The 12,217-nt window shown below is 38.7% G+C and overlaps 1 protein-coding gene across 2 annotated transcripts in view; it reads left to right on the top strand.

Moving 5' to 3' along the window:
* COL11A1 (collagen type XI alpha 1 chain) overlaps positions 1-12,217 on the top strand; it is a 162,838-nt gene that overhangs the window by 22,371 nt on the left and 128,250 nt on the right. For both annotated transcript variants that reach the window (XM_075833368.1, XM_075833369.1), the window contains exons 3-4: positions 7,014-7,227; positions 10,588-10,750. In XM_075833368.1, coding sequence (XP_075689483.1) covers positions 7,014-7,227; positions 10,588-10,750 — 377 coding nt within the window. The remainder of the gene's footprint in view (positions 1-7,013; positions 7,228-10,587; positions 10,751-12,217) is intronic.

Consider the following 12,217-nt stretch of genomic DNA (forward strand, 5'->3'; position numbering starts at 1 on the left):
TTCATATGAGGCAGATTTTTATGCTGCTGAATTAAAAAAACACACAGCAAAAAAACACCTTGTAAAAAAGAAGTCCCTTCTTGAGACATTTAACAAGGCGATTTTCCATTGACACTACAAAAAACACTTAGAAATATGCCTCAAAACACGCTTCAAAATATGCTTGAAAAACGCTTTCAAATACTCTTCAAAAATGCTTTGAAAATCAGCATAAAAGAGGCTGTTTTCTGTTGAAATCATCATCGTATTTTTCTGCATCAAACATATACGTGTGAACATACCCCAATAGAAAATCAGTGCAACTGCAATGATGCTCTGCAGGGTTATAGTTGCAAGTGACTTTTTGATAACTTTATAGTCGCAAGGTCACTTGCATTTTTTTCCCCCATAGAGACTGATTGAAGTTTAGATATCCCTGTGATTTACTGCAGATTTTTGCCCTGCGGTGTTGCCACAACATTAGTCAAAACAAAACCATAAAGAAAAAACACAAATGGGCCACACTCCAACTTTAAAATAAAGTAGTATCCATATCATAAGTAAAAAATTCTATAAGTTTATAATAAACTACAAAAATAGATGAGCAAATCATAAGTGCCTTACAAAATGCTCTCTGCACGTAACACATTTATGATTTGATACATTTGTTTTGTCATTGATCCCTATGCTTTACACTGCAGTTCTGCTTGTTTATATTGGCTGTTGCATATACAGTACGCACAAGTCCATCACCAAGCTCACCAGGACGTTACTATTTAAGGGGGTTTCCCATAATCATTATTTATCACCTATCCACAGAATATCTGATAGGTGGGACCCCTACTGATCACAAGAACAGGCTTACATTGCCGTTCATGGGAGCCCCATAGAAATGGAGCGGTACTGCGCATGCTTGACCAACGCTCCATTAATTTTTTTGGGGCTGCTGAAGATAGCACTTGGCAGCCCCATAGAAATAAATGGAGCTGTGGTCGAGCATGCGCACTACCGCTCCATTTCTATGGGACTCACAGAAACGGCAAGGTAAAACCGTAGTCGTGATCGGTGGGGTTCCCAGCAGTCAGACCCCCACTGATCAGATATTTATCCCATATCCTGTGGATAGGTGATAAATATTAATTATGGGAAAACCCCTGATTTCCAATACAGCAATGGCAAAATTATTATATTCTGCAAGGAATTTATCCAAAAAGATTATGTCTAGGGTCAGCAATCTTCGGCACTCCAGCTGTTTAAAACTACAATTCCCAGCATGCCCTGACTGCCTTTGGCTGGAATAATAAAGCCTTTGACTGTCAGGGCATTCTGGGAGTTGTAGTTGCTCAACAGCTGGAGTGCCGAAGATTGCTGACCCCTATACTGAGCCAAACGAGCCTCAATGAGAGGGGGAGCCCTGAGATCCGCTAGAAATGTCTTCCTGTTCTCATCTTTTGTTCAAGCAAGCTGTGATGTAGAAGAGAGATATAGATAAACATTAGTACAACATTAGTTTGTTAAGAAAATAAATTGAGGAACAAGAAGCAGCAGATGGTTTCCCTTGTGGTGTGACGACATATCAAAACAGAAATCAGATTTCTAATTTCCTTCAATTTTATTCATTAGTAGAGAAAAAGTTATTTCCATAATTCTACTTTGAGATGTAGTTTCATGTTGGGAGCTGCTAATGATTGCACCAGTTATGTTCACAATAACTCCCTAATATACTATAATGACCAAAAGGTTTCGGAGTGTCATGTTCACATACTACAGCGGCCTTTATTTGACTAATGGGCTGTGACCGCAGACTACCATAGAACCCAAGGGGGAGGGGCTTTGAGGGATTTAAAATACTGCAGCTGTCAGGTCGGTGTAAGGGCATGACCACACATGGCGGAATTCCTCCGCAACTGTCCGCATCAATGCCGCACAGAATCTGCGTTGCAGATTCTGCAGCGGATCTGCACAAAATGTGCAGAAAATTGATGCGGACTGGCCGCTGCGGACTGCAGGAAAAGTGCTTCCCTTCTCCCTATCAGTGCAGGATAGAGAGAAGGGACAGCACTTTCCCTAGTGAAAGGAAACGATTTTCATACTTACCGGCCGTTGTCTTGGTGACGCGTCCCTCCTTCGGCATCCAGCCCGACCTCCCTGGATGACGCGCCAGTCCATGTGACCGCTGCAGCCTGTGCTTGGCCTGTGATTGGCTGCAGCCGTCACTTACACTGAAACGTCATCCTGGGAGGCCGGACTGGAGACAGACGCAGGGAGTTCTCGGTAAGTATGAACTTATATGTTTTTTTACAGATACATGTATATTGGGATCGGTAGTCACTGTCCCGGGTGCAGAAACAGTTACTGCCGATCGCTTAACTCTTTCAGCACCCTGGACAGTGACTATTTACAGACGTCTCCTAGCAACGCTCCCGTCATTACGGGAGCCCCATTGACTTCCTCAGTCTGGCTGTAGACCTAGAAATACATAGGTCCAGCCAGAATGAAGAAATGTCAAGTTAAAAAAGCAAGACGTATCCGCAGCACACATGACATGTGCATGACAGCTGCGGACTTCATTGCGGAACTTTGAATCTCCATTGAAGTCAATGGAGAAATTCCGCCATGAGTCCGCCACTGCTCCGCAACAGACAGAGCATGCTGCGGACACCAAATTCCGCTCCGCAGCCTATGCTCCGCAGCGGAATTGTACGCATCGTGTAAACGAACACTGCTAATTTAAAGTGAAAGTCAATGGAGAAACGGCTCCGCTGCGGATTAACGCTGCGGAGTGTCCGCAGCGGAATTTAAGTGGAATTCCGCCATGTGTGAACCCGCCCTAATCCTTCTGCTTTGTTCTTAAATAATTTCGGTAACGGAAGATTGCTAATAAATAGTGCATGAGTGGAAGAAATTGCTCGCTTCTGCATAAACCAGTGTTTCAAGACCAGGGTCCCAGAAAAGACAGCAGCAAGTGAATGGGGCTTTATCGCAGTTTCCTTCACAACGGGTGAAAGGGAGATTGACTGTGCAGGAAAAATTAGAGAAGGAGATGAAGCATTTCCTTCTGTGGAGTTGAACCCCCACTGATCAGGAAGGTATGGCATAATTTATGGATACAGTATTTCATCACTTTTAATAGTGGGAAAACCATTTTAAAATAAAACAGCCTTGTACTCCTTCCTTATCACAAAGATTTTTCATATAAAAAAAAAAAGAAACAATAAATATAAATCAATAAAATTCTCTAGTTGTAAAAAAAATCCATTTAGCCATTTGTTAGTTTTATATATATATATATATATACATATATATCTATATATATATATATAGATATATATGTATATAGATCTATATATATATATATATATATATATACATATATATATATATACATATATATAGATCTATCTATCTATCTATCTATCTATCTATCTATCTATCTATCTATCTATCTATCTATCTATCTATCTATCTATCTATCTATCTATCTATCTATAGATAGATAGATAGATAGATAGATCTATATATATATATAGATATATATATATATATATATATATATATATACACACACACACATATATACATATATTTCTGGAAATACTTTCTAACAACTAGGGAAGCTTTTACTCTGGTTTCTTAGACTTCTGAATGGCATTATATGCCAAAGATGTGTTACTACATAAATATGCATTTGCTCTACAGGACTAAGAAAGTAATGACTAAAATAGCCTGACTAAGGACTTATTTTTAAATTTTTACTGGAGATTTTTTTTTTTTTTTTTAGGAAGAAATGTTTTTTAATATTCTACATTCCATATAGCACTTGACATATACGCACTGTCAGCAGAAATTTAAAAAAAAAAAGTACTGCTAAAATGTATATTAATTTTGACAAAGATATGTGAGTAATGAAAAGCCAATGAGTTATCAGGTTTTAGATCAGCGCATTTTCTAGACTGGGGCATGCTAGTGCACATCTGCCAGCAAGATGCATCTGCTTTCTTGGGGCTTCTGCAGCTGGAATCCAGTGATGAAGAAGAGCTTCCTCCAGTCATGCTGCTAATGTGTTGCTGGCTGTGATCTCTTTTACATTTTTAATAAATAAACAAGACTTTACAAGTGTCTTCTTCATATATTTCCTTACAAGCCAAGACGTGTAAGACCCTGAAAATAAGTGCAAATTCCACAAAGGCTTTCAATTGACTTATTCGCTGCGTGATGTGCCTGCGGCAGGAAGACCTGTAGTGGGTGCTGGTTAAACGGTATGTTGGGCTTGCAGATGCAGTAATACGAATGCACTAAAAGTTCTTTCTGCACTTGTCTTTATAAAGCAATTTATTCACATACCATGTACTGGCTATGCAGTGTTGGCAAGACATTAATGAAATTAAAGTAACTCCATATACTGTTAATACAGAAATGTCCATTGTGGGATAAACTCGATGATCAGGTCAGCCAATACAAAGCTTTACTATATTATACATAGACCTGCAAACTGCTTTTCACTGTGATAAAAAAAACACCTTAAAGAATTTAAAGAGGCTCTGTCACCACATTATAAGTGCCCTATCTCCTATATAAGGAGATCGGCGCTATAATGCTTTTTATTTTAAAAAAACGATCTATTTTCACAACGTTAGGAGCAATTCTGGTTTATGCTAATGAGCTTTCTTAATGCCCAAGTGGGCATATTTTTACTTTCGACCAAGTGGACGTTGTACAGAGGAGTGCATGACGCTGACCAATCGGCATCATGCACTCCTCTCCATTCATTTACACTGCACTAGCGATATAGTTATATCACTATGTGCAGCTACATACACAAGCCCTAACATTACTACAGTGTCCTGATAATGAATACACATGACCATCCAGCCTGGACGTCATGTGTACTCAGAATCCTGACACTTCTGACTCGGTCGAAAGTAAAAATACGCCCACTTGGGCATTAAGAAAGCTCATTAGCATAAACCAAAATCGCTCCTAACGTTGTGAAAATAGATCGTTTTTTTAAATAAAAAGCATTACTGTCACCTACATTATAGTGCCGATCTCCTTATGTAGGAGATAGGGCACTTATAATGTGGTGACAGAGCCTCTTTAACTATATATTATTTTCATTTTATGATGAAATCCTTTATTTAATTAAGATTTCCATCCTAAAAGCAAAAAAAAGACCCACTTGTTAATATACATGTACTTGAGCTGACAACTTGTGTCAACTTGTTACAAATTCCATTTACCTAAAGTTTAATCAAATTCTTAAAAAGCTGAGTGACAACTAATATGGGCTGCGGTTCCCCTAGGTCTTGTAACCCAGCATTCTTAGAGTCCAGAATTGCAAATCTGTCCAGTTTGGACACCTTCAGACGGGCATATATGTAACACCCAGACCCCTGTGGTTCTACTAAACCAAACTTACAGCCCTGTAGGGATCTGTGAGAGTTGTTACCCAGCTTTCTCCGAAGCGGAAATAATTGAGGATCATATGAATGAAGTTTATAACAACTTGATAGGGAAGGACAACGCATGGACTTATATTTACGGGTTTGCAACCATGTCGATTACTGTGGCATACAGAGTTGCACAATTTCTCTTAATACATTAACAAATTTCAGAAGAAATATACATTATTAGTGATAATAATTCTTGTGTAGCTTCAGTTAGAAGATTGTCTTCCTGTTCAACTGAGATTCTAACAGGTAATGAACATTACTGATAGCTCCAACATTGTACCATTTCTATGAAATATATTAAGTAATTTTCCTGTTTTACTAAACTGGAAACTATAAATTGGAAACTATTAGAAGAATCTTACAACTTGTTAAAACAGGTTCTTGTGTAAGACATCTTAGATATGTCCATTCAAGGATGGTGGACACAAATAACAAGCACATAATGGAAAAAAAGAAGTAGTGTTTAGTAATATTTACAAAAGGCAGAAAGGCTTGGCTAATAACATAAAGGACGAAGCGTATCTCAACCTTCAATTATTCCAAAATGTGTCGGCACCCTATTAGGTTGCAGCATATTAAGGAGCAAACACTATATTACATACTATTTCAGTTAGTTTACATGTAAAATGTGTTTCTGGTGGTCTTAGGAAAGTTGTAGAGTTTTGTTGTATCTTTCTTTAATATAAAATATAGGAGCTTCCTCACTCATTTCGTTTTTGGAAGTGAGCGGAGTTATTAGTGTCATCTTTTCTATTCAATGATAGGGTTCATTTTGGTCCAACTGCGATTGTTGACCTCTACACACTGTGACTTCTTCAAGTTGATCTGCAAGACCATTTGGTTCCTTGTAGCCTATAACCATGAATCAACATTCCATGCATTGACTTCCTGGTGAGCTTCTGATGAACTTGCCTAAGTTGTGTGTTTTAAAAGCATCTAATATGAACAAGCAGAGCTGCAGAGTAAAGCATTTGGAATGGACCAGAGATAAAACTCAGGCAAAAAATGTATCAGGACTGTCAACGATCACATGCTATTTATAGTAGCGCTGGTAAAGGGACCATTGGGCCTCCTGAAGTATCCGAATCCAACCACAACCTCTTATAATTAAAGCCCTAGATCGGACAAAGTGTAAGGGGGCGTCTGATGAGATGGTAGGTGGATTTCAGACTCACCCACCCATAAGACAATGTAGACAGTAAAGTCATTGATCATGGCTGTGTGCATATGAAGAAGCGTTATAAGGCAGTTAATAAAGAGCAGAAAAACATTCCTCATAGACAGTGACTTACATATCAATTACAAACACACTTAATATTGCAACTCAATACTTGAAGATTATAAATCTTTAAGCTACATTAATGCAGGCAAATTTTCCTTCAGAACCTATTCGGAAGCAAATTTTATGTAATCCTGTTTTAACCCCATTGAAATATATGCATCTGAGAAGAAAAAATCCAAAAAAGAACTGTCGGTTAAATGTAACCAATGTAATATCATACGTTCCTGGCTTCTTTGACGCAGTTCAACACTTTCTGACTATGTATATTGAGCTTTTCTGATCTTGTGACTCTTTTTCAGGGGGAGCATTCCCAAAGGATTTCTCAATCCTGCTGACAGTTAAACCCAAGAAGGGCCTGCAGACATTCATCCTATCTATATACAATCAAAAAGGTGTGCAGCAATTGGGAGTGGAGGTTGGCAGGTCTCCGGTTTTCCTTTATGAAGATCAGCATGGAAAACCCGCACCAGAGGATTACCCCATTTTTAGCACTGTTAATGTTGCTGATGGAAAGTGAGTATTAGCTGAAAAACACATACAGTACATAGCATTAAAGTTTTCAGCGTATATGAAAGCACTTTTGGTGAATCTTTTGGCGAAGCATGCTAGGAAATTGCATAAACTGCAGAACCAATTTAGAACCAATATTAAAATTGCTCAGTTTGTAGGTGATCTGAAAATACATCAGGAAATCTTCTGGGAATGCAAATTCTCTTCAGCATCCTCGTCAACTAGGTAATAGGCTGTTTTCCTAAACCTTGCGTCTGCAGTTCCACAGGCAGAATACATGCAACCATAATTGTATTCTATTGACAGATTGACATGGCATTAACATGGAATTTTATCTACTTGCTTCCTTGCCAACTTATTATTGAACTTGAAGAAGACCTGTCACTAAGATTATGCTGCCCTATCTAAGGGCAGCATGAGTTTTTGACATGGACTTGCAGTGCACAAGGTGGATTACCCAGTCTATCAGGTAGAATATCTCTTAAATTCTGTCTATGTTGCATGTCCCTGACATTAACTCATGCTGCCTTCAGATAGGGCAACATGATTTTAACACCCTTTTACACGGGCCAATTATCAGCCAAACACAAACAAGCGGTCATATAAACGCTCGTTCCCGATCATTGTCCTGTGTAAACAGGGCAACGATCAGCCGATGAACTAGCAAATGTTTGTTCATCGCCTGATCGTTTATGCAGCATGAAATATTATCGTTGTCAGCAGCACATCTCTGTGTAAACAGGGAGATGTGCTGCCGACATGATAGAAATGCATGAGGACGAGCGATCATTGTAACGTTCGCTTGCCCCATGCATTTCTCCTTGTGAGAGCAGCAAACGAGTGCCGATCAACAAGCTGTCTCGTTGATCGGTGCTGGTTTACACGGCCCATGTTGGGCCGTGTAAGAGGACTCTTAGTGACATGTTTCCTTTAAGAAATGAGCGTGGTCCTGATAAAAAGTATATGTTGGGGAATTGGTATTTATGCAATTGCCCAAAATATTTTTTTTCCACCTTGTCGATAAATCTAGGTTGATGCACTCTATACATTCTACACTCTTATTATGTATTACTTATTTATAGTATGTAGTGGTAATTCCATTGCATTCATGGACTCTAATAACCAAAACTATATTTCACGGGTGTAATGTGCCGTAACCAGCATTTTCTGTAGTATCTTTACAGGCATTATCCCTTGAAGTACAAATTGTTGATTTATGGTCATCTGAAGAATTACATAAACTTAAAAGACAAAATAATGTATTTATAATGAAGCAGTTTGGAAGTTGAAGAACTTGGAATGAACGTAAAATAAAACCCTTAATTATAATTACGCTGGACAAATACGTACTTCCCGCTGTTTACTAAAATAATCTTTCTTCTTGTTACATTATTTGCACTTTTGATTCAAAATGCCTTTTATGTCTGTGCCAGGAAGCTCAGCTGTGCAGATACACTACGATGTCTCCTACAAAGTGACAATTCCTATAAAAACTTTTTGATCATGTTGTTTTGGTAATCTAGGTCAATCTTGTAAGTGATTCGAAAACTTTTCCACTTCACAGATAAGATTTCTTCTTTATGACAAGTACATTTGCTTGGGTTGCCACGGATCAGAGTTATAACTGGACAATGAGACCTTTAAGTGTCATTATCATATCTCATCAGCATGGCAACTTTGATTGGCACAATTCCCTATTACAATACGGAATCATTGGAGCAAACAGATGGCATCATTGAGAAGGCTCAGACACACCACTCAAGAAATCTGTTAAAGGGGTTTTCCCACGAGGATATGTCATAAATGTCAGATAGATGTGGGTCCCAACTCTGGGACCCGCACCTATCTCTAGAACGGGGCCCCCTAAACCCCGTTCTAGCTTTGTCTGCTATCGATGACGTCCGGCCCCTTCCTGACTTTATGGTCAGGCGTTACGAAAACAGCGTAGCCTGCAGAGCTACGCTGTTTCCGTAACTCCAATAGTAGTGAATAGCAGTTACGGACGCAGCGTAGCATGCGAGCTACGTTATTTCCGTAAAAACCATTCAGTTCTATGTGGCTTACAAGAACAGCGTAGCTCAGCGAGCTACGCTGTTTTCACCTTCATGGTCGGAAATCAGCCGACACACAAAGAGGTAGACGGGTTTAGGGGCCCCGTTCCAGAGATAGGTGCGGGTCCCATAGGTCGGACCCGCATCTATCTGACATTTATGACATATCCTGTGGATAGCCTCAGCAAAAGCATGGTTGAACAGCAGCACACGTCTCCCAAAGTTCAATCAATATATTCTTTTATTGGTCAAACATCCAGTAAAAAATGGCAACGTTTCGACCCGTGACAAGGGTCTTTCTCAAAGCTTTTGTCTGATTTTACAGCGTGACACTGCTCCTGATATCGGGAGTTGTGCTGCTTCAAATACGTTATTTTTTGGATTATATCCTGTGGATATGTCATAAATGTCCCTAGTGGGAAAACACCTTTAACTTTCTCAAAACATTCTTAAAGTCCTTTTAAAATAAAATAGTTGGTTTTCCAAAGTACATTATTGCCACTGTCAACAGTCTTTAAATTATCAGTAAGGTCTTAGCCAGGGTCGAACTGGTCCACCAGATTTCCAGAGGATCCACCGTTACGGGCCCAAACTAACCCAATAATCGGTCCTAAAATGTCTAGATGAAGACTACTCTATTTGAAGCTAACATTTGGAGCTAACTTGGGAGCCAAGCACTTGCCACTAGGGTCTATTTCTTATGGGTGATATGTCCTATGTGAACAATGATAATAACAAGTGGATGTGCACGTATTCTGTAGAGATGGTGGGTGGGCCCTGAGAATCATCCCTCTGGTGAGCCCAAGGGACCCTAGTCCGAAACTGGACATTCAGATAACATGTTTATATATGTACAATGGAGGATTTGATGAACTAGAAATTTGCACTTGTTTCCTGAGTGTATAATACCCCTATGTTATGGTGTTTTTTCTTCTTACTATTTTTGTTGTTGTTTTTTTTTTTTTAGTGAAGCTCCACCCTTTAAAGGGAACCTGTCACTTTGAACATAGGGTCTGATCTTCAAGCTGCATTTTATTAAGCAGGAGGATCTAGTAGATTGAATAATGTGATTTCATTAATTCATTAAAATCTCACCTATCTCTGGGCTTATGAGTCCAATGGACAGTGTTATATTAGTGTATAAACACTTATACAGGGAAGACAGTTAATCATTGAGTCCCTCTGGCCATTGGTCACATAAACATAACAGGGTAGCTACCTGTTAATGTTATACTGATTTTGTAGATTTCTCTGACTGACCCATTGGATAAGCGGGAGGACCTGTATTAAAATGCTTTATTAATTCATATAGGTGGCACCGGATTGCTATCAGCGTTGAAAAGAACACAGTCACAATGATTGTCGACTGCAAAAAAAAGATCACTAAGGCCCTTCCAAGAAGTGACAGACCTGTGCTGGACACCAATGGCATCGCTGTGTTTGGAACCCGTATCCTGGACGAGGAGGTGTTTGAGGTAAGAGGAGCAATGTTCTTAAAGGGAATCTATAACCTAGATTTTTTTCCTAACTAAAACCAGATAGTGAAAATAATCTTTTTTTTAATCTGTTTTAATTTTTTAATTGTAGAATTTTTATTGTATGTTCTGTTCACGATTATGAGGGTACCCATCTTGCTTGAGTACCCACTGACTCCTACGCGAGAGTTTTCCATTGTGACCTGGGCAGAAAAACATTGTGCAGGAGAGGATAGGTGGGGAGCTGTGTTCATTACCTATTATCAATGGTGGACCCACTGTGTTTTTAATATATATATATATATATATATATATATATGTATATATATATATATATATATATATACGTATACATATATATATATATACATATATATATATATATATATATATATATATATATATATATATATACATAGGCAGATGGATCCAGCAGCACCGGTATAGTGTGGGTGCAAGCCCAAAGGGATAGACCAAGATCCCAATTACACAAAGAGCAAAAATCAGGCAGCAAGAAAGGCTCCAGGGGAAGGAGCTGAAACGTTGCCTATGGGCCAATAAAAGTACCCTCTTTTTTCACTTTCATAAACGGAGTGCTGCCTGATTTTTGCTCTTTTTATATATATATATATATATATATATATATATATATATATACGTATTGTATTCCTGCCTGTGATGATAAGGAGATGACTGCTGAGAGGTGATCTCTACAGAACAGGAAGTGTCAGTCTGTTGTGTGGTACCATCTGGGGTGTATCATTCAGGTTTATATGGTGCTGTTGCCTTCCCCAGAATAATGTTCAGACATGAGCGCTCCTGTATGCTAAGGGTATGTTCACACGCTTAGCAAAAAAACGTCTGAACATACGGAGCTGTTTTTTTAAGGGAAAACAGCTCCTAATTTTCAGATGTTTTTTAATTAACTAACCTTTTTCGTGGCGTTTTTTACGGCCGTTTTTGGAGCTGTTTCTCTATAGAGTCAATGAAAAATGGCTCCAAAAACGGCTCAAGAAGTGACATGCACTTCTCTTTTGTGGGCATTTTTTAATGTGCCCGTTTTTCAAAACGGCCGCGTAAAAAAACGCCCCGTCGTAACACAACGTAGTTTTTCCTATTGAAATCAATGGTCAGATGTTTAGATTTTTCTGCCTTTTTTTGGCCATTTGCGGGACAAAAAATTGCCGAAAATAGGCCGTGTTAACATATCCTTAGTGCTCTGCTCAACCATAAAGAACAGAAGTATTCCTCCTGTGGTATTTTTACCATCTACAAAAGTTGACTTGTGTCTATTATTACGTACATGTCTCAATGTAAGGGCTTTTTTATGACCAAGACCTGTGTTTCCTCCATATGTATTTTGACAAAAACGTGAAACTTTCTATTTCTCTGTCTAAACCTGTTTTTTGCTAAATTAAATATATGGAGAAAATGCCTAACACAAATAAAATTGTGTAAAAAAGTCAT

The sequence above is a fragment of the Rhinoderma darwinii genome, chromosome 7, assembly GCF_050947455.1.
Source record: "Rhinoderma darwinii isolate aRhiDar2 chromosome 7, aRhiDar2.hap1, whole genome shotgun sequence".
In the NCBI taxonomy this organism is placed as follows: Eukaryota; Metazoa; Chordata; class Amphibia; order Anura; family Rhinodermatidae; genus Rhinoderma; species Rhinoderma darwinii.